At 36.4% G+C, this 22,137-nt stretch overlaps 1 protein-coding gene across 1 annotated transcript in view; it reads left to right on the top strand.

Annotated features, from left to right (window-relative positions):
• Window positions 1-8,034, top strand: part of Ppp1r3a (protein phosphatase 1 regulatory subunit 3A) — a 42,172-nt gene extending 34,138 nt beyond the window's left edge. Inside the window, exons 2-4 of the mRNA XM_055612520.1 lie at window positions 3,532-3,590; window positions 3,683-3,807; window positions 5,707-8,034. Coding sequence (XP_055468495.1) covers window positions 3,532-3,590; window positions 3,683-3,807; window positions 5,707-8,034 — 2,512 coding nt within the window. The remainder of the gene's footprint in view (window positions 1-3,531; window positions 3,591-3,682; window positions 3,808-5,706) is intronic.
• Window positions 8,035-22,137: the final 14,103 nt, after the last annotated feature.

The following is a 22,137-nucleotide window of genomic DNA, read 5'->3' as shown; positions in this document are numbered from 1 at the left end:
TATATATATATATATATATATATATATATATATATATATATATATACATACACATTTTTGACATGTCAAGAATTTAGTTAACCTGGAGCTGAATTTGCATATGTTCTATTGTCATTATTTTCCCTAAGTATGGTCATTTCCCTGTCTTCATTTCTGAAAATTTCCCCATCTCCCTGCTTTCTGACATCTTGAATTTGCCTATGAATGTGTGATCTTCTCACTAAACTTCAAGTTCTATTTCTCAATTGGTTTGCAGCTTTCCCAATACTTTGTCTTCAACATTCACTGTGCATAAGAACTCTTCACTTTAGATGAAACAGGTACCCACTTCTCTATTTCCCAGAGCTGTAGAACTCTATCATTATCCCTCTGTTCTTCTCTTTAGAATCACATATCCAAACTCTGAAAAATTACTTTATGATTTTGAATACAATTTGTTGAATGTATACATAAATTTTGCAGAGAATGAATACCTTCATAATATGTCATTACTGTCTATGAACATGGTATATGTCATTTCTTTAATATTCGTTTATATAGTTTTATCATCTTTTGGGTTTAGGAAATTTTTAATGTTCTGTATGATTTTTTTCCTATAGGTGTTCTATATAAAAGTCTATGTTTCATGTGTACCTGATTTTATTCTTTGCCTGTGTCCTTGAATATAAAGTTTTCCCTTATATTCCTGAATTTCTGTAATAGAAGAAACTCAATCACAATAAGGTAGTTTCATCACTAATTACTTGTCTCTAGAGTAAGTTTGGAAAAATAAAGTTCTTGTCCTTTCAAAACAATCATTTTTAATGAAGTAATTAAAATTGATTAGAAAAGTCAGTGCTGGAGGTTTAATAAATAAAAAAAAATCTTTTAGTAGCAAATATTTTCCCTCTACAAATAAATCTTTAATAGTGTTTTAGGAACAAATAAGAAATGGGAATAACTAAATGTTGCTTTAATAGCTTTTATGCATTATTAAAATGCATAAATGAATGCATAAAGTGATAAAAAGTATTTTATCAGTTCTTTGAGAATTTCATACAATGTGTTTTGATCATATTCATTGCCTTCAGATTTTCTTCCCACCTCTCTACCCATCCAACTTCATGCTCTCCCACTCTTCTGCTCTCTCTTTATGTATATATATTCTCTATCTATCTATCTATCTATCTATCTATCTATCTATCTATCTATCCATCCATCTATCTGATGGATGGATAGATAGATAGATAGATAGATAGATAGATAGATAGATAGATAGATAGATAGATAGAGTGTTGTGCTGATTGACTACTCTTGGATATAGGGCCTCCTCTGGAGTATAACATTAAATAGAACTGATTCTTCTTTTCAAAGCAGCCAATAACTTTGCAGCTGGAGGTGAGACTTCATATCCATCTCCCACCTTGATGCTGGTATTTTGTCTGGCTGGAGTTTGCATGGGTCTTGCCTATGATATCATGATCCCTTTGAGTTCATGTGTAAGCTTCCCTGCTGTGCCCATGAAACAGTTCTCCCACCATCGGTCTCCACTGACAAATTATCGCTAATCCCACAGAACTGTGTGTCTCTCAGTTCTCATGAGAAAGGCTTCTTTGGGGAGGGGGTATAGATGGCAGTTAGTACAGAGACCTAAAACTGATCAAAGTATGATGAACAAGATACTACAGGGTTCTGAGTCGCAAACAGGATGTCTATATCACATCCCTTTCTCTAAGGCTCAGAGATCTTTGCAAGTAAGGAAAGAGGCAGGTAAATAGCTTGTAAGAGCCAGAGGGGTTTATGCATTTCAGTTTTACATGTTCTTAAAAGAGATATTATATACGCAAAGAAGCTAAACATATTGGCTTGTAGATGAATTTCATAAAAGATAAATAATTGTATAGTTAGAGATCTTGGAAAACAGTGTAACTTTTATATTAATTCAATATTGGTACTTTAAACTCTATAGTCTAAAAATTGTTATGTGTATAGAACTTTAGTTTTATCACAATGACCACTACTGTTGATTTCAGTAAAGTAAAAATGAAACAACAAAAATATATGCAAAACTGAATTACCTTCTTACGTAATCATGATTTACAAATTTACAAATTTCACATGGTTTGTAGAAATAAAATTAGCCGTGCTGGATTTTGTATTGAAAGTTTCAGTGCAAAAAAGACTAGACTCAATTATAAAAATTTGTCAACAGCTGTCACTTTTCAGGTTTCTTGTTGTTTTGTGTGTTTGTCTGTTTTTGTTGTTGTTGCAGAAAACTCACGGAAAAAAGTCAATATTTGAAAGAAAAAAAAGATTAGACATGGTGGTAGATGCATTTAACCCCAGTACCTGAGAGCCAGAGGCAGATAGATATGTGTGAGTTCAAGAGAGTTCTGGGATAGCCAGGGCTATAGAGAGAGACATTGTCAAGAAAGAAAGAAAAAGAAAGAAAGGAAGAAAGAAAGACAAGAGAGAGAGGGAGGAAGAAGAAAGAAAGAGAAAAAGATTGGCAAGAAGACTAAGGGGCCACTGAGTCGGTGAACACTGAGTCAGTGACCATTTAGTGGTGAACTGCTTGCTGTGTGAGCCTGGTGATCGGAGATCAATCCTCAGAACTCATGTAAAGATGGAAGGAGAGAATCAACTCCAAACGATGTCCTCTGTCACCCACGTTTGTGCTGTTCACACATGACCCCACACATGCATATCAGATGCAACCAATAATAATAGCAATAAACCACGTAAAAGAAAATGAAGACATAATTTAGCTTCTGAGTAACTGTACAAAAATTGCAATTTTCACTAATTATATTTTTTCGTATTGAGTATCACAGACGAATATAATTATAATGACCCCATTAGTCTGCCTGCTGACATCAGAAAGGAAAAGTACTTGTCATTTCTAATCATAATGCAGACTATACTAGAAAAAGCAATGTAATCTGAGAAATTTTAAAGAAATGTTACATGCTTACATATGAGCACTCTGAATTCTCCCCTTTAAAATTGGCCGGTAGCAATTCACATATGAGATTTTTTGAACATAAATTTAGCTGTCTTTTAGATTTTAGTGAGCTTGTTTTCTTTTATTTTTCTTTTCTAGGGAGAGAGAAATTTACTTTTATAACAGTACAGTTGAAAGAGAAACAGGATAAAAACATAATTGTCAAAATGTTAGAAACTAATTTTATAATAATAATGGAATATCAGTTCATAAAACTTTGCCATTTAAACCAGACAGTTAATCCTCTCAATTTGAAAGGTTAAATAAAATATAATGAAAAATACACATTTGCTTATAGTTTCATTCTGGGTATGTTTTAATAAGCATAACATAATCTCATTTAGATTTATAACATTACCTGGATTATTTAAGTTTTTCTAGGATCAGTATTTATTACTATAACATCCTAAAATATTTACTTACATACAATAATACAAAATTATAAAAGGCTATAAAACTATATGTCTTATTGCTAATTTTCTACTATGTAAAGATATTATAAAAGATGTAATTTCAGAACCAATTTATGTTTTTCTAAATTTTAGCAGTAAAGAAGAACCATCACTAACACCAGAAGAAAATAAATTTGAGAATTTAAAGTTCACAGGTAATATTTATTTAAAATTAAAATCTACTTTTTGTTAATGTCTGTAATAAAAAAAGTTTTACGATTAAAAAAAAATCATATTGACTTTTCAGATCCCTACATCCCAACCATCATTTGTTCTCAGGAGGACAAGGATGACTTGGGAGGCCATCACCAAAATGTAAAAGACACCAACAGAGAGCAGGAGGGACATAATGAAAAAGAATTAGACTTGATGGTAAGCGTGCTGGTTGCCACGGCATTAGATGAATCTGTTTATGCTTCAAAGATGCTGCTGCAATGCCTGCCTTTCAATAGCTTCAGCTAATATAATTTGCAAATGTGAAAGCATAACCTATTCTGTCCCAGCATCTCTTTCTGGCTTGAGCAACAAGGCACTTTGATTTCAGTGTGTTGCCTCTGCTCTCCGCAGCTCTAAACTAATGACATTAATATGTTATCTCTCTACCAGTGGCTCTGAGTAATAATTTGTGGGAATTGTAAGCAAGGGGCACGATCCTGACGCACATTTCTAATCTTCGTGACAAGTGTGCACTCGGCATAGACTTGTCTGTGAAGTAAGAAGTCTGGCATAGACAATGGTTAGGGTCCTATCAACCTAAGAAACCCATAATTCTCATGTTTTGCAGTATTTTGCTTTACTATTTCTGTCCGATATTTCTGTGAAATATTAACCTACCAGGGAAAAAGAAAATAGCCAGTGCTGCATAATTTTAAAACAGGAAACAAATTCAGTGCTATACCATTCAGTATGAAATTAGTTATTACAAATTTCACACTTGGTGAACATCAAATCTATTTTGAAATTTGGAGGAGGTGGTTTAGTGTGGCCCTTTACCACACAATGAGAGGTAGATGTAAATGAGTCACATAACGCACCTTATCCTTCATTGTATTTGGTTAGAGCTCATGGCATGGTGATACATGGATTCGTAATCATCTAAGATTAAAATGACATTTGCCTCTTCAAGTGTCAGTCCTGAAACCTAAACGAACTAGAACTCATCTCTCTCCCCACACATTTCACCTCTGCAATAGTGATATGGCAACCGCTCCACTAAAGTATGCAATTTACTGTGCTCCAACGTTAAGCCACTACAAAGTTGTCACCCGTTGCGAGAATTCTCACCAGCTGGAAGTTAACATCACCCTTTTTTTTTTTTTTCAAAACCACAGAATATAATGAAAGCACCCTGAAAAAAAAATCACATACTTCACCAATACACCTCATTACCATGAGTGGCCTCAAATATAAAAGTTTGTTTAGAAGTTAGTGGGATTGTACGCCCAATAAATGAACAGGGAGCTGTAATTTAGATGCTAATTTGCTCCGTGCTGACGTGGCTGCATAAAACAATGAAGCTCCATAATAGATGGAAATACAACCAAATCTGTGGAACCCACAGGCGTTGGCTCACAAGACAGCTGTGCGGTTGACAAGTAACACGAGCCTTATGTGAGAAGAAGGGGAAAACGTAAGATTTGCATATAATTATTGAGATCATGCAAATGTCAGTTATGAGGAGGAAAAAAAACACAGGCATCTCACTGTTAAATCCTGACAGTTGGCATCACTGAAGAGCTCAAATACATTTGAGTACCAGTTGGCAGAGGGTCATTAAAACAGAATTTGCGGAGACATTAACTCCCTCACTTTTCTTTGAGTGACGTTTTGCTATTAATAGTTTGCAGAGGCTTTGCAGAAAACATATTAATAAGAGAAACCATAATGGGGGCACCCACAGCACGTATAAGTGTGGAAAGGGGCACCCAGGAAGCTGCTCTCTAATTGATTAGCATGGAGCTATCAATGTGTATATCCGAAGTGAGGAAAAAGTGCCATGACAAGCAAGAATGGTTGAATAATACAATGTGATATTTGGAAGCTGAGAGGGAGAGTGATTAATTTGGGTCCCTTTTCTTACTGATCTCATTCCCAAGTCACACCTTACAAGGATCTTGCCCAAACATCCAACTTCCAGTTTGTGTGTGCAATCCACAACTGAAGTCACAGAAATCTACCAGATTATAATTTAAATTAATAAAAATCTAATTAACTTCTCATTTATTTAAAAAGATCATGTTGTCATTATTTTTGTTGTTTTTATTCCATAAGATAAACCAACGGCTAATTCCTTCCATGGATGAAAAGAATCCAATTTCAACAGATCCAGTCAACTTCACAAACAAAGCTGAGGGGTCAGAGAAGCAAGTGTATCCTGAAGTCCACACTGACTTGTTCAGAAGGCCTTTGTCTCCAAGTTTATCAGCAGAAAGCTCCTTAGCGAGAGATTTCTATCATAGCAGAGACTACTCCCCTAAAAGTGAATATGGTTACCCACCTTCAGAAGAAATCCTTTCAGATGTGGTAGGAATGGGGCCATCACTGGGAATTGCTAGTTCTGGCGAATTAGTGCAATTGGCCCTCTACAACAAAGAAGTCCTGGATGATAATGCCAACCCAGCCCATGGGAGTGGCAGAGCACAAACAATGTGTTCTTCCTCTGATCAACTAATGTCAGGGGACCTTCAGAATAATGAAGCAGGAGTCAAAAAACCTGAAATAAAAGATTACAAATACTCAGGCGGAGACTTCTCTTTAGAGGCATCCTCCACAAATCTGGAAGAATCAAAGGCATCTTCCAAAGATGATTATGTCAAAGGCAATGATGAGAAGGAGCAGAAAACAGGCTTAGGTGTTAATGAAAACCCAGGCAAGAATTTTCAGTCAATATTCCAGAACCAAGAGGGGCACATGGGGTACCCAAAAGTAAGCATTGGAGAGGCTAATGGCAAAAACCAAGACTTGCCCACTCTACTGAGCAAAGACACAGCTACCACCCAGGTGGTAAGAGTAGATACCTCTCCTTCAACAAAGACAAAAGGAAATTGGAGGGAAGCTGGCCAAAGTACCAATTTGGAACCAAGAACTACTTACCTTGGTTCTCCAAGAAATGGCAGTGACCTGACAGAGGGTGATCTCTTTCAAGCTGAACGGGAAAACCCAGATTCTAGTAATCCTACAGATCAGAATATGAACACTCCGCACAAAAAAAATTGGAATGTTCTGGAAAGTCAGCCAGAAACAAGAGGGATCGAAACAAATATAACCAAGCATATCAGAGAACAAGCAGAGTGTAAAGACGTGTGGGAAAAAAGAGATAACACAAGGAATGCGGAAGCTACTCCTACAGAACAATTGTTTACCTGCCGAGAGACAGAACGCTATGAACTGTCTTCTCTAGCTGATCATGGTATTACTGAGAAGGCACAAGCAGTTACAGCTTATATAATTAAGACAACATTAGAAAGTACTCCAGAAAGCATGTCTGCTGGAGGAGAAGCGATAATTGCTAAGCTACCTCAAGAGACAGCACGAAGTGACAGGCCCATCGAGGTAAAAGAAACAGCGTTTGATCCACATGAGGGGAGGAAGGATGATTCACATTATACCCTTTGTCATGGAGATACGGCAGGTGTAATCCATGACAACGATTTTGAAAGCGAGTCGCATTTAGGTATTTGTAATGTACGCGTAGATGAAATGGGGAAGGAGGAAACCCCATCCACGCGCAGTCCCAGGAAGACATATGACAAGGAGAAACGTGGAATTGGAAGTGTAACCTCTACAGACGATCCTTCACAGGTCATGACAGGCAATCAAAGAGCTACGTCAAAACTGGGTTTACATTTGGGAGGGTTACCAACAGACAGTGCAATATTCCCAGAAAATACAGATCTTGAGCTGCTTCAAGAAGTTTCAGGGAGAGCGGATTTCGGGGCTGCTCATTCTGCGTTTAACTCAGACGCTGCCAGCCCTTCCCAGGGCAGCTCTCAGCTGTACAGACGCCGCCCTAAAAATCCAGAACCCTCATCCGGATGGGCAGCTGAGGAGGCAGCAGTTACCGACACGACACTGCGCTCTGCTCCTACTAAGTCAGAATATAATTGCCACCCAGAAAGTGAGATCCTGGGCCATGCCACTTGTAAACGCAAAGATGTTTCCGAAAGTTCAGAGATAACGGAGTCATACAGCAGAAGACCAGGGCTTGTGAGTCCGACTCCCCAACAAAACGAAGGTAGCTCGGAAAAATCCCAAAGCCCAATGATTTTAATCAGTGAACCTCTTGAGAAGCTAGATAAGGCAAGGTCGGAAAATGAAGGATTAATGCCTTTTGGACAGTCACAATGCTGTTTGGGTGACAAAGTGTCAGTCAGCTCTGCTTCTGCTACTGTTCCTGCTGAGGAAATCCAAGCTCCAGGCTCGGAGTCTCTGCTTTCAACATACATCAACTCCAAAATACCATATTTCCTTTTGTTTCTGATATTTCTTGCAACTGTCTACTACTATGACTTAATGATAGGCTTGGCGTTCTACCTTTTTTCCTTGTACTGGTTGTACTGGGAAGGCGGGAGGCAAAGAGAGTCAGTGAAAAAAAAGTGAGCTGGTCACAGTTGCCACTCTCTCTTGAAAGATAAGCCACTTAGTCCCAAACATTTGGATTGGTGGGAGAGACTATTCATTGTTCAAAGAGTCAGTGCAGTTTTCCTCCTGAAGGATCATTTAAAGAGGCATGCGTATGAAGTTTGCTCCTTCATATAAGTAATTATTCTATATAGGACCATTATGCTTGGATCATTAAATACCTATATGAATATGAGATCTCAAGCACGTCAAGTTGAAATTAGGTACAGCTGTTGCTCCTTAGCAGGCTCTGAAGTTGCAATGCTTCACATCTCTTCCCTATTTAAAGTGCTATTTCTTGCATTTATTTCTTTCACAGTAAAGCTTCGGTTATTTTTTTTCCCTGAGAGCACTTTCCCTCTAAGGTTTTTAAAAATAGACAAAACATGGACAATGGCAGAGAATTATTTTTCTCTTAGCCCTTAGAATTAACCATGACATTTTCATTTAGCATTGTGTCATTTACCAGCACAGACTGATAGATCAAATGCTAAACTTTCTATTTCATACCTTTAAAAACACACCCATGTATGCAGCATTATCAAAACATAAATTGGAGACATACATATTTTGCATGCTCACATTAGAGTTCACACGCGCACCCTGTATCTCTTTACATCTATAAGGTCAGGGTGTTCATAAACCAAATTTGACCAAGACTTCTGTAATAATTGGAAAATTTTCATGCAACTCTATATTTTTTTAGGTAGCCTGCTTTAAACTTTTTCTTTTCTTTTCTTTTTTTTTTAGTTGAAAGGGTAGACTGAACTGTTTCAATGCTGAGTGTTGCCCAGACATGAGAATGAAAACATTCTGTGAACATCCTTTTAAGATGACTGCACCTACAGACAGCTCCCCACCTGTGTGTTTCAACCCCTGTGGGGGTTGCCTGCCAGATAGCCTGCCTATCTTTACCTTGCTCCTCACAACAGTGGCAAAATTACAGTTGTGAAGTAGCAACACAATAATTTTATAGTTACGGGGTCACAACAACACAAGGAACGCTACTAAAGGGTCAGCATTAGGAAGGCCGAGAAATACTGCTATAGAACGTTTAGACCTTAAATGATAATAATATAATACATACTAGAATGGTTTGTTCTTCAGGAGAGTTCTTTTTAAAAATAAAATTTAGATGAGTTGCTAATATTTTCTTAGAGTTAGGAGATGAATTATATCCCAAGGTGAACTTACAGAACAAACACCTTGTCTTAGGTGATACTACTCATTATATCTTTAGGTTCCGAGAGGATGAGTTAAATTGTAAGTAGGCAAAGTAGGCATAGTTGGAAACATACTGGAAAATAACTGAACATTGCACATAGCCATGATTTGGACTACAGTAATTATGGAGAGTGGTATGAAATAATGGGATTTTTTTTTTTTTTTTTTTTTAGTTAGGTGGTACTACTTCCAAGGTTCATATACAATTTATTTCAGCAACTTCTCATTGGACATCTATAATATACAAGGTCCTTTGCACTATTATATGGCAGGCCTTTAATACACTGCCTATATGGATCCCTGTATATAGAGAAATTATATATTTTTAACTTGCTTGGAGTGTGAAAACGTCACACCGAGGAAGTCCATTTAAATGGTCCTCTTCAATGGGAATTTCTTTCAGGGAAGCTTTAACTAAAAACAGGATGATATTTTTATCAGCTTGACATGCTGTCTCATGTATCTTAGCAATGTGAATTTATGAGAAAATAAAAATATTTAAAATGACTTTAATTCACTTGCTGATGCGCTTAATTTTCTTTAAACACACAACTATTTCTCAATCCTGTAAGTGCATGGCAGTCTCAAGTCCCCTTGAAAATGAATCATTGATTTCAACTCTTTAGTTGACCAAATGCAAACATCCTGAAGTAGAATGTAGGTCAAATATTTAATTTTTTTAAGAAGCATATTTTGATTAAACACAAGTGGAATTTCTTTAAGCAGTCCTTACAAATTATCTTTAAAATTGTTGCCCTCATATTTTGTTGTCAGGACTAAATTAAATTTAGCTAAAGTTAGCATTCCTTCCGTTCTTTAAGACTCAGAGTTTTTTAAAAATTCTATATTTTAAGAGCGTTAGTCAATATACAATGTCATTTTTAATGCAAGGAACACTATTATTTTATGAGCACAGGTGTCCAAACTGAAATTCTTCCCTTAAATGATCAACATAACTACCTTGATCTCTTGTATTTGATTTCTGGTAACATTAACTCACTAAAGGTTCTCATGCACTTGCAATAAAACAGGAACATGCTTCAAAGGACTTTAAATAATCAGTTGTGAGTTTCTTTGTATGCAATGAAGAAATGCTGGACTGAACTGACTTTTCAAAAGGAACTTGAAATAAGTCACAAAGACCTTTGAAATGACTGCTGTGTGGGGAGGTGGAGCTCAGCAGTCTCTTTTGGTCACATTGCTATGCTGAATAAGAAGAGTGGATGGTTGGAAGTACTCATGGCCTTTGCTGAGAAGGATTCGGCTATGGACCACCTTGGTCAAGGCCATTTATAAATGCATGGCTGTCGGTTCCATGTTTCATCACATGTTGATTATGGGCATAATAAGATGAGGACCTGGCAGGGTAATTTGCAATGAGCATCTTTATATAACCCTTTCTTGTTTTAAATAAGAAATTCAGTATAATCATTGTCATCTTTTGTCTTTCTGGGCTCCTCACTCCTAGACATGAAACTCTAAAAATTAATTGACAGTCTAGCAAGGCAGGCAGATCTCTATGAGTTCCAGACCAGCCTGGACTACAAGGCTACACAGAGAAACCCTGTCCCAAAGAAAAACAAAAACAAAACAACAAGAACAACAAAAAGTTCTGACTTCTATAAGCTATCAATATCACAATAAAATTCTCAACCAGGATGAAATGAATCAGTGGATTCTCGTCTGAGTGGATACTGGACAAGACTGAAGAATGTTGAGTTAATAGAACAATATTTTCCTGAGGAGCTCTAATATGAAGATAGTAAATTTTTTCAAGGATTATATATATTCAACTATCTGTCATTTTTTTTCAAAGCAGAACATTCTTATACCTCATCTTACACCAGTATTCTGGTGTAGTAGAAAAAATTTAAATGACCAGACCAAATATCGAGAAATAAGTAAGATAGTTTATCTCTCTCTAATATTATTCATAGAGCTATTAAAATATTTTCTTTTACAGTGATGAATGTTATTTCATGTGAGAAGCCTATTTTTCCTTAAAATCCCTTTTATATATGAATATGATAAAAAGCAACAAATAAAATAGAACTACTAAAAATATAGGTGGTCTATCTACTTATCTTCTTAATGAGAGCAGGCTTTTCTTTTACATGTCCATTGATTCTGAGATAAAGCCTTTTGGTGTCGTCCTGTCTTAAACAGTGCCTGTGGAAATGAAGGTTTACTTTCATTCTATTAGATGTGAAATTACAGGCCTTGCTTGCCAGCGGCCTCTTCAGTTGTGTGTCTCTGAAGAGCGTAGCTAGAAGGCTTACTGTTACTTATTTGATAAACTGTGGTTGCTTTTGTATATTTATTTTGAAAATTTTATAATAAAAATCTTGTCAACACAACTTAATTTTCATCATTTAAAACACATTTGGTCAAGAATCTAATGTTTCTATCTCATAACCAAACCTTTTAAAATTATAAATTAAATTTTAATGAAGTCTGCTGCTCAGCTTGGCATGTGCATGCATCTTAAAATAAATTGTTCTATTGTGGTTTGCTAAAACCTTTTTAAACAAACAACTATTTTAAATGTGCAAGATCTCCATTTCCTATCATTTTAACATGAGTCAAATGTGAACACAAGACATTGGTTTTTCAAAAATAAAACAGTACATTGTACAAATCTTTAATGGACAATTCCTCAAATCTTTTAGTACTATAGTCAAATCCTGTAAAATGTTTAAAAAAATAAAGCAAGAGCAAAAGTTTATGGAATCATTTTGACTTGACTGTGGTGTCTTCAAGATCTGATTTTTCAGTAGCCTGTGATATATAATTAAATTACTTTTCTTGGTTGAAATTGGTGCAGGTTTCTTTTTGCCTTGCTACTCCAAATCATTCAGTCTTTCCTGCTGTCCCCTTCCTGAAGCCCTGTTATAACTTTAATAAGCCATATTAGTCCTCTTAGCACTACACACACTCACTCCTCTGTCTGGACTATAAGGTGACACTACATCCTCTTTCTGTCTAGTGCTGTACAATTACTATGTGCAGTTCAAGTCCCATTCTTTCCACTGTCGTCTCTTATAAAAGTTTATAAGATCTTTCTGCTTTCATTTCTTTTTCTATGTCATGCTTCCTGTTGCTTGCACTGGACATTTGGCTATACCAAACGGACAAGGAAAGAAACAAAAGATTTTATCTGTCCAGTCACCCCACCTGGTCTAGTTTGCAAGAATGCTGAGTCAGTAATTGTCACTATGGCTACTCTTCCTTTTGTCTCCTGAAATATGATTAAAATTGAATAAACATTTACAAATCATAGTGGGATGATTAATAAACTCCCCAAAAGAATGTTAGAAAGGCAAAGAGAATGTAAAGAAGCCATTTTGAGTGATGTGTTGGATTGTGATATGGAAGAAGGAAAATAGTGTTTTCTTCTCATTTCCCTTTACGGTGTTTCACGTTCAAACTTTATTCCTCATAAGCAAAAATATTTCTGTCATTGCATCTCATGGAATCTAATTAAGTTATTTTGAGTTGTAAGGAAAATAATGCATTCCTTAATTCATTGGCTAAGGAGGAAATTAATGGGACACAGCATATTGTCAGAAAAGGTGGCTCAGTGGTTTAAAGTCAACAAACATCACAAGGTATAAAGTGCAAGAAACCCAATCTTCCCAGCTGCCGCCATGCCCTTTGAAAACGGCTGATCTCTCCACTCCACACCTGCTCTGCATGTCAACCTTCAGGGTAAGTAAACAGAACTTAGAAAAGAACACAGTCCGTGTACTTTTTTTTTTTTAAAGAGGAAAGCATTTGTCTAACTAACATATAAGAGAGACTATATAATCACGTACAGATAAAATATAAATTAATGCAGCTACTACAAATATTTTGGATAGTGCTATATCTAATATTCAAAAGTCTCTCTTTTCATCCACTTAGATAAAATGGCATTACAGGGATATACTGATTTTCGAGGTTTAGACTAAAGAAAAAAAAATATGTAGGCGGAAAATGCAGTAGTTTGTTATGTAATATTTCAAGTTCATCAGCAACTGGTCACTTATGATAGAAGGAAAAGCCAGATACACCTCCACTGTGTTTTAGAGTTCATTAACATCATGTATTGGATGACTTGGTTCCGATTGGAAACAGATTTAAAATTAAGAAGATACACTCTCTAAAAGACAATATCCAACAGCAAAGACATGGTACTTAAATCACAAGGTGGAAGCGCTCCCTGTAAAGACTTAGATATAGCACAATGTCCTTTGAACAAGTGTCTGTAGGAAGTGTGCATGACAGAGCTTATATTTTAGCAATGAAAATATTACACATTTGAATCACTTTTTTCCCCCACACAACTCTCTGGGAGCTTCACATCATGTATCCCAATCCCAATCCTTTCCCAATCCTCTCCCATCTGCCTCCCCATCTGCCACTACACTTGTGATTCCCCCTCCCACCAACACACACACACACACACACACACACACACACACACACACACACACAGCCCGATTCCTGTTGTCTATATACTCACTGTAGCATGGTCAAACTCTCAGTGGCCTGTTCCTTAAATAGAACTGAGTACTCCCCCTCCCACCCTTCTTCCAGAAGCCATCAACAGTAGAGAGCTCACTTCAGCATCTCTGTCACAGTTTTTAATAGTTCTCTTTGGTGGCTTCCAGTCTAGAATGTTTTTTGATGGTTAGTGTGTTTTGTTCTTTTGTTGGCTTCCTTGCTCTTTACGGTCAGCAGGAGCGTGGCTCGTGGGCCTCCATACAGTTTGTGGTAACAGCACAGATCATGCAGATCCCGGCTGCAGTAGGACCCTGAACCCAGACAAAGCATTCAAGGCTGCCCAGACCATGGATACCAACATGGCCTCAGGTGGCATTGGAGTCCACCTTCATCAGCATAGACCCCAGAAGCAGCGCAGTCCACTGATATTGACTTGGGTTCAGGCAGCAGCATAACCGGGGAACATCCACATGGCTTTTGGTGGTAACTCAGACCACAGACATTAACACAGACCCTAGCTGCAGTAGGTCTAAGGTCCCAGACATGGCCATCGGCAGCAGCACTGTCTTTGATGTCACTATGTGCAGCAATGGCCACTCAGATCTGTACAGCCCCAGAATTGCCTTGAATCACTTTTACACACTCTCAAAGGTTGTGTCGTCTCTCTAAATTGTAGACAAATTCTCAATTAATAAACTAATTCTTGGGAAATCCGCTTGTAGATTTTTTCATGATGAATATAAATTTTCACCATTTCTTGAGTGATATGATTTTGAGTTCCATCTAAAGAAAAGAACCAAGATTAAGGTCATTTATTTTCTGCTCTTGCAGACATACATGAAAATACTTTGAATATATTCACACTCTTTGAAAGTTGTGAAGTGAAATCAAAAGTAAAGGTAAAATTCAGAAATAGATGTAACACCAAAAAAGACTGCTCGGTCCCTTTTATAATTTTTCCTTTACAGAGTTGGGCCATCTTTCTAACAACAAAAGAAATCAAAGAAATCACAAGACACAAAAGTGTCTTCTTGCGATGAACTTTTGCATACATATTAACCTAATTAGGACACCAATACTAGCATCCTTTAAAGCTTCAAAAGCAGCATGGTTTGAATGACAAATCATAAGTGAACCTAAAATAAAACAAATAAAAAATAAAAAGAACAAAATCAAATATATGAACATGGAGAACAGATGTAAATAATGAGGTGTCACATGAACACGAGGAGCAGATTCTAACACAAGTATCATCTGCAACTTCCCAGTTGCTGTCTTCAAGGTCAATAATTAAGATGCATCAGCCCCTGGCTAGCCAGGAAACACAGAAAAATTTTGATAGATTTGGTAACGTAGACGACAATTGACACGGGAAGAGAAACACATTTTTAAAAGAAGTTGCTGGTCAAAGTCTGTTAAACATCATTTACATATTGACGCCAGACAATGGCTATTGCACCATGGGGTTACATAATCTAGATAACTTCCAAGGGCTCAAGCCATTATCTTTCTACGAACCAAGATATCCAAAGTGGAATAAAATGGAAGAAACTTTTGAAAAGAGAGCTTTTGAGAAGTACTACACTGTGTCTGCCACACAAACTTATGGTAGCATAACCACAATCAATAATATGAACAAAAATTGAGGGGATATAATTAGATATCACCAAGACATAAGAACTGGAATTAAAAGACACCACTAAAGTAGTAAAGTAGGTGATGGTACAAATTACCTAAGAGACTTTCTAAGGTATTGAGAGAGAAAGATATTTGAGAGCCAAAACATTTTGGCCTTTGCAATGATTATAGTTGAAACTGTGTTGAGACTGAAAGGCAGCAGATTGCTTTTCCTACGTGTATGCCCAGTGGCTGGTTTGTAGTCTTATACAAAGGCTGCTATAATTACTGAGGGCCCAAGAATATGCTGATATATTAGCCAAAGTCTACCATAGTCATCTAAAAGCCTTTTGGGCTTCTACTGAGTTCAACAACATTATCCTCGCAAGAGACAGAGGAAAGGTTTTAAAAACTGTGTTCTCTGTTGATTTAAAAAACTTTCGGGTATTCTAAAGTTGTTCTGCCCTTGAATATACAGATCTTATGATATTCTATAAAATTGGGCATCATTAATTTTTTAAAAAATAATTAGTAATTAATTTTAGTGCCTATGGGAGTTTTGCTCACATTTTTGTTGTGCACCAAACTTGTGCCTGGTGTCCATGAATGCCAGAAGAGGTCATGAGATACTTTAGAGCTGAAAATACACACATTTCTGAGCTGTCATGTTCAGAATAGAATCTAGGTTTTCTGGAAGGGAAGCCAGGACTCTTAACCACCAAGTCACCATTTTCAAATATAATCATTAAGGATAAAAATAATCTGATAGTAGTCTTATTGTATTATTCAAAAACAATCTCATTTTTGTTTATTCATTATTTTTAATTCTGTCTGTGAAATGTTGCACATTTCCTACTAGATTTATTCTTAGTTATGCTACAGACTTTACTGTTATTTTGAAAGAGTAAGATTTTCTCTATTTATTTGCTTAAAATTAAATTTGTGGCTATTTTATTCAACTTCATGTTCCCTTTTGATTATGTCATCTTCTGAGAGAAAACTGAGTTATGTCCTTTTCCTATGTAAGTAGAACTAGCATTGTCCTAGTGAGGGTGTCATGTCTGCATACATTTCTTTTTTTAAATTTTTTATTTAACTTTTATTAATTATACTTTATTCATTTTGTATCCCCCAAAAGCCCCTCCCTCCTCCCCTTTCTGCATGCATGCCCCTCCCCAAGTCCACTGATAGGGGAGATCCTCCTCTCCTTCTTTCTGATCTTAGTCTATCAGTTCTCATCAGAAGTGGCTGCATTGTCAGGGTTCTAGGTTGTCTCCATGGATAGTCCTTGGTTGGAGTATGAGTCTCTGGGAAGTTCCCTGTGTTCAAATTTTCTTGTTCTGTTTCTCTCCTTGTGGAGTTCCTGTCCTCTCCAGCTCTTACTATTTCCCACTTCTTACCTAAAATTCCATTCACTCTGCCCGTCAGAAATCTGCAGATGTTTTCCTAGGTGATGTTTTATTTTAAGATACTGAGGTTTCATTTTAACTCATTTGAAAATACTGCTTTAACTGCTGGCATCTAAGCATGTAATCTGTGTTGTGGACACAGATTTGTGTGGACAACTTTGTAATGTTTTTTCCCTTAATGGGAACATGGTAAGTCAAGATGATTATTAAGTTTTCTTCTTCCTAATGTTCCATAAAAATGAGATGAAATGATAAAATTAGTAAAGACATACAGCAGTGAAAAGACTTGGGATGATATTTTAGTAAGCTTTTGTGTTTCAACACATGCTGAATCGTAATTGACTTCAAAACCTAAATAAGGTTGAAATGCATCCTGGCACCAAAAGGAAAACACAACAATTCCACTGGCATCACCTAATACTAGAAACGCAGCGTTAGGGCCCATCTGTTTCTGAAAAGGCTAAGACATTTATAGCTGGAGAAATGGGGAAACAGGTACAGAATCTTAATGTAGGATACATTTAGAGTCCTAGTTGGAATTGCCTCTGACACAGCCAGCCAACTCTTCCTCAACTTTGGAAGGACAGCAATTGTATTTTGGGTGTATCTTGATAAACTTATCCATAGAAAGAGAATGAAAAAAAAAAACCCTCTGGAAATAATAGCATTTGGAGTGTCACTGGAGAGTCATCATTGCAACATCTCTGTTAGAACACTCGACAGTGAGAAATAACAACCAACACATCCCAGTCCCTCTCAGGGTGCTTAACCTCCAGTTTGCTCTCTGCTACCTCCCCATACTCTTCAATGTTAAAAGAAAGCCAACATCCACAGTTATTTGAAGAAATTCTTTGAAGTAAAGGCAGTACGTAAAGATACATCTGAACCAAATGGACCAATCTGAAGAGACCAAGCCAGGAACAGGAAAAAAAATGCCAAACAATTGTAACTCATGTCCTCAAATAGCTGAAAATAAGGTACTATAACAAGGAGACCCTCTGTGAAAAAGAGATGCTATAGAAAACAAATAATGATATATTTTTTTAAAAAATTGAAGAAATTTCACAGTGTGTAGAATGAACTGATAGGAGAGCAGAGATAAAAGAATAGAAAAATAAATCAGAGAATCGGCACCAATGCAGAAGCAGAATACCAAACAAAGATACAGCAAATGAAACCACGATGATCGGAGAGGCTCTGCTAAGCAGAAATGCCTCTCAGCCACTGAAGAACATAGATGATTGACTGTATTTAAAAACCTCACTCATAATCCTAGAAAAAAAAATAAAACTTTATACAGATGAAAGCATGGCATCATAAAATTTCAAAACTCTGGACATAAGGAATGCATCCACAAAAGCTTCTAGAGAGAGTTATGCCGCAAGCCCATCGTCTTGGGAGCCAGGATGTGTGCTTCACTTAAGGATATGTGGGTGTTTTCTCCAAATGCTCAATAATTCTCATCACTAATTCTAAGATAATAATTCTCTACAGTTTTCTGTCTTCTAGAATTCCTGTAGAGTTTAATTTGTTATATTTCTGTTTCCTTAATACTTCTAAGTTAATGTTTTCTGTTTTTTGTTGTATCTTTAATAATTTCCTTCAACTACCTTTTTAAGTTAATACTTTTCACTTTTTTATGTCTATTACCTATTTTCTTTCAAAATCCAATGAACAGAAATTACATTTAAGAATATTGGATTTTGGAGGCCGGAGAGATGGCTCAGTGGTTAAGAGCACTGACTGCTCTCTGAGGAGACCCATGTTCAATTTCCAGCATGCACATGGCTGCTCAGAACTGTCTGAACACTTCAGTTCCAGAGGATCTGACACCTTCACACAGGCATGCATGCAGGCAAAACACCAATGCACATAAAATGAAAGTAAATAAATAAAAAATATTACATTTTCCTTTTCATGTCCATTTTTTATTTCCTCTAAATAAGCTTTTTGTTGCTCTGTGCCTTCAACCTAACATACTCAGGAGTCTGATATAGGAGGATTATAAATTTGAGATTCAGCACAGGCTAGATAGATAACAAAGACAAGCCAAAGATACAACATACTGATCCTAGTTCGTAATAATTAATAATAAGAGTAAATACAATAAATGTGTCATTATTGTTTCTAAAACAAAAAATTTCTCTTCCCTTTAACAATCTTAGGAAAGATATTTAAAGTCTTTGTCTGAATGTGTCATGAAAATCATCTAGAGTAGAAAAGCTTTATATTTATTTATTTATTCAATATTCATTTATTACAATTTATTCACTAAGTAGCCCCACTGCAGCCCTCTCCCTGATCTCCCCCAGTTCCACCCCCTCCCTCTTCTCCCACTATGCCCTTTCCATAGTCCACTGATCGGTGAGGTCCTCCTCCCCTTCTATCTGACCCTAGTCTATCAGGTCTCATCAAGGCTGGCTTCTGGACTTACTTGCTTACACTTGTTTGATATTTGGCCTCATCAGCTCTTTTAAAACTTTCTCTGTTGTTATTTGCTTTTATTTTCTTCCTATTTCAATAGATTATTTATTTTGGTAGTCTCTTCCCAGCTCTTTGGCACTCAGATGTGAAACCAGATAAATTCATTGGGTCTGGGCCATAAGGGCTACCTGAGTACTAAAAATGACATAGGGTCTCAAAGGCAAAGTGTATTTGCTGTTTTTGTTAAGTGTACACTGCCTGGCACCTGCAAAATAATATTTTTTTATTCCAAACTTTAGCTATCACTTCTTTCCTTGGGGCCTCAACGTTGTATACACATATGCCTTGAGTCACATTATTGAAGATTCCTTTCAGTTGCTCCCTTGTTATCCATGTCATTTCAAGACTACGGCAGATAGGAGGCTAATAGAAAATACAAAGTAAGCCATACTCTGTTGGCTAAAGTGGATGCAAGAGAGACCTGGGAGATGCTAACTGTATCAGCCCCTTCCATTGTAACATATATATCTGAGGTTATCCCTGGCCAGACTACTCCAAAGAAAGGCCTCATTTAGAAGACCTAATTAATCAATGCCATTTTCAACAAAAGCAAGTGATATTGGTTACGCTGCCTTTTCTTCCTTTTGAGGAGCACTGCTTATCTTAAAAGTAATTAGAATTTACAACTTAGAGAAGAAAATGCTTCGAGAGTTAAATTTATCCAATGTGTCTGATATACTAATAAACTACATTATCATATATTCTGTGACATTTTTAAGATACATAGAATTCTATTTATCTAAAATACATAGTGTTTACTTGAGAAAGAAATGGATTATTAGGAAACGTTCTGGGATAGTCTATTAAAAAGCCTGTTCTTTAAAAACCATGAATTCCCAGGTCAGCTATGTCCATAAGACTGGTGAAACCAGAGCCTACTGGTAGTGGCACATACCTTTAATCCCAGCATTTGGAAGGCAGAGGCAGGAGCTCAAGGCCCGCCTGGCCTAGAGATGAATTCCAGTACAATCAGAACTATACAGAGAGACCCTGTCTTGAAAACAAAGCAAAACAAACAAAAAAACAAAACAACAACAACAAAATGACTGGTGAAACCAGACCAATTTTGCTATAAAATCCATATATATATGTATTTGAAATCAACATTATTTTTCACACATTTTCTACAATAGCAAGGAAAAAAAAATGGCAGCCTGCACAAAAGTGTGGAATTCCACCAAAAAGCCTGAGAGGGAATTCAAGTTTGTACTCCTTGCTATTCCTCCTGCCCTTGACTCATTTCCATTTTATATCCCACTCTCTCTTTTCTTCCTAATCATTGCCACTAAGAATATTTTACTGTTGCCTCAAGATGGTTTTAGGCACTAAAAAAGAAAGTGTCTCACAAAATTTTAGGACAAGGGTAAAACCCATGAGTGCTTGCTCTTGCCCCACTAGATCATGAAATCACTAAAGAATAAAACAGTCCCTAATATTATGTAGATCATTTTTTTTTCAAAGAAAAGCATTGAAAAAGTATTCTCATCTTGAAAATGATATTGATGTAGCTAGTGATTGGCTTAAGCTAATGTTATGTTTTTTTTGTTTCAAATGGGATTTTTTTCATCTAAATTTCTAATATAGAATTTTGCTGTAGGTATAATGAATTAGAGTGTTGTTTTATGTATTCCCATTTGAGTCTTCCATAATGTCTATCTTATTACTAGAATATTTCTTGCATGTTTAAGTCAGTCTTTAGAAAAAATGAATCCAAAAAATGAAAGGTTAGAAAGTTTGATGATTCTTTTTGTTTTATTTTCTTTTATTTTTGAGGCAGGGTTTTTCTATTTAGCCTTGGCTGTCCTGGACTCACATTGAAGGCCAGGCCAGCCTCAGACTCACAGAGATCTACCTATCTCTTTCTCCCCCAGTTCTGGGAATACAGGCTTGCAACACCATACCCAGCGCTGTTTCTGGGGATTTCTGTGTTTTGTCTGTTATTATAGGAAAATTTTCATGAGTAATTACAATTGTTTATCATGTTACCAAACTATAGTTGGATTATACTATATCATAAACTTATCACATAACATAGGTAGTGAATAGTATTGAAATAATTTCACAGAGGAATTAGGCTACAGGTAATTTTCAAAGCCAGCATTGTATTGTGTCAAGAAGTAGAAAAAAAATGTTTTACCCAATAGGTTGAATTAATTAAGTCAACCATAACAAACTAATTGGTAGAAAAGTCACATTTCTAAGGCTACGTGCTAGGGGCTGCTCAAAGTTTTTAACATGAATTATTGAAACTGATCTATTTTTAAAACATGTAAGTTATATACTATCAATATTTTTATTCTAAACCTCAATCTCTCAAGCACTGAGGTCACTCAGTTATTGAGAGTTAGACTCAGAGTTCAGTTTAGTAACAGCAGGCTACAGAGTCCATGCAGTTAAAACAAAAATCCTACAGCTGGGATACAAAGTGAACAAACGTAACTAATAAAAAAATAAATAAAGAAAACAAAACAAAAATCTTTTGCATCTGACAACTTAGTTTTAAATCCCGATTCCATGGAGGGTTCTCAGATTCGTATCTGATGCTGCTGAGAAAGTGCTTAATGCATGTCAGCGAAAGTGTCAATGATAAACTACTGTATCACAGTTACTTCTCTGCTGTGATGCATACTGTTTCCAATTTACTACAAATAGTGAAAAGACAATGAACAGATCTTTCTCTTCAATGGCCATTTAGTATCGTGGAGTAAATACACACACAAACCAGAGCAGAAACATATGTGCTGAGCATGAGGGACTCCATTCTAAACCGGAAGATCAGGAAGTGCAGAGAGCAGAATGTGGGGTTGAGTTTGTGGTCGGAAAGATGGGGTTAGGAGGGATTCTAAAGTGAGGGTTGACACAA

Source organism: Psammomys obesus, unplaced genomic scaffold (assembly GCF_907164565.1).
Source record: "Psammomys obesus unplaced genomic scaffold, mPsaObe1.curated_primary_1811, whole genome shotgun sequence".
Taxonomy (NCBI): domain Eukaryota; kingdom Metazoa; phylum Chordata; class Mammalia; order Rodentia; family Muridae; genus Psammomys; species Psammomys obesus.
This window is presented reverse-complemented; position numbering and strand designations above follow the sequence as displayed.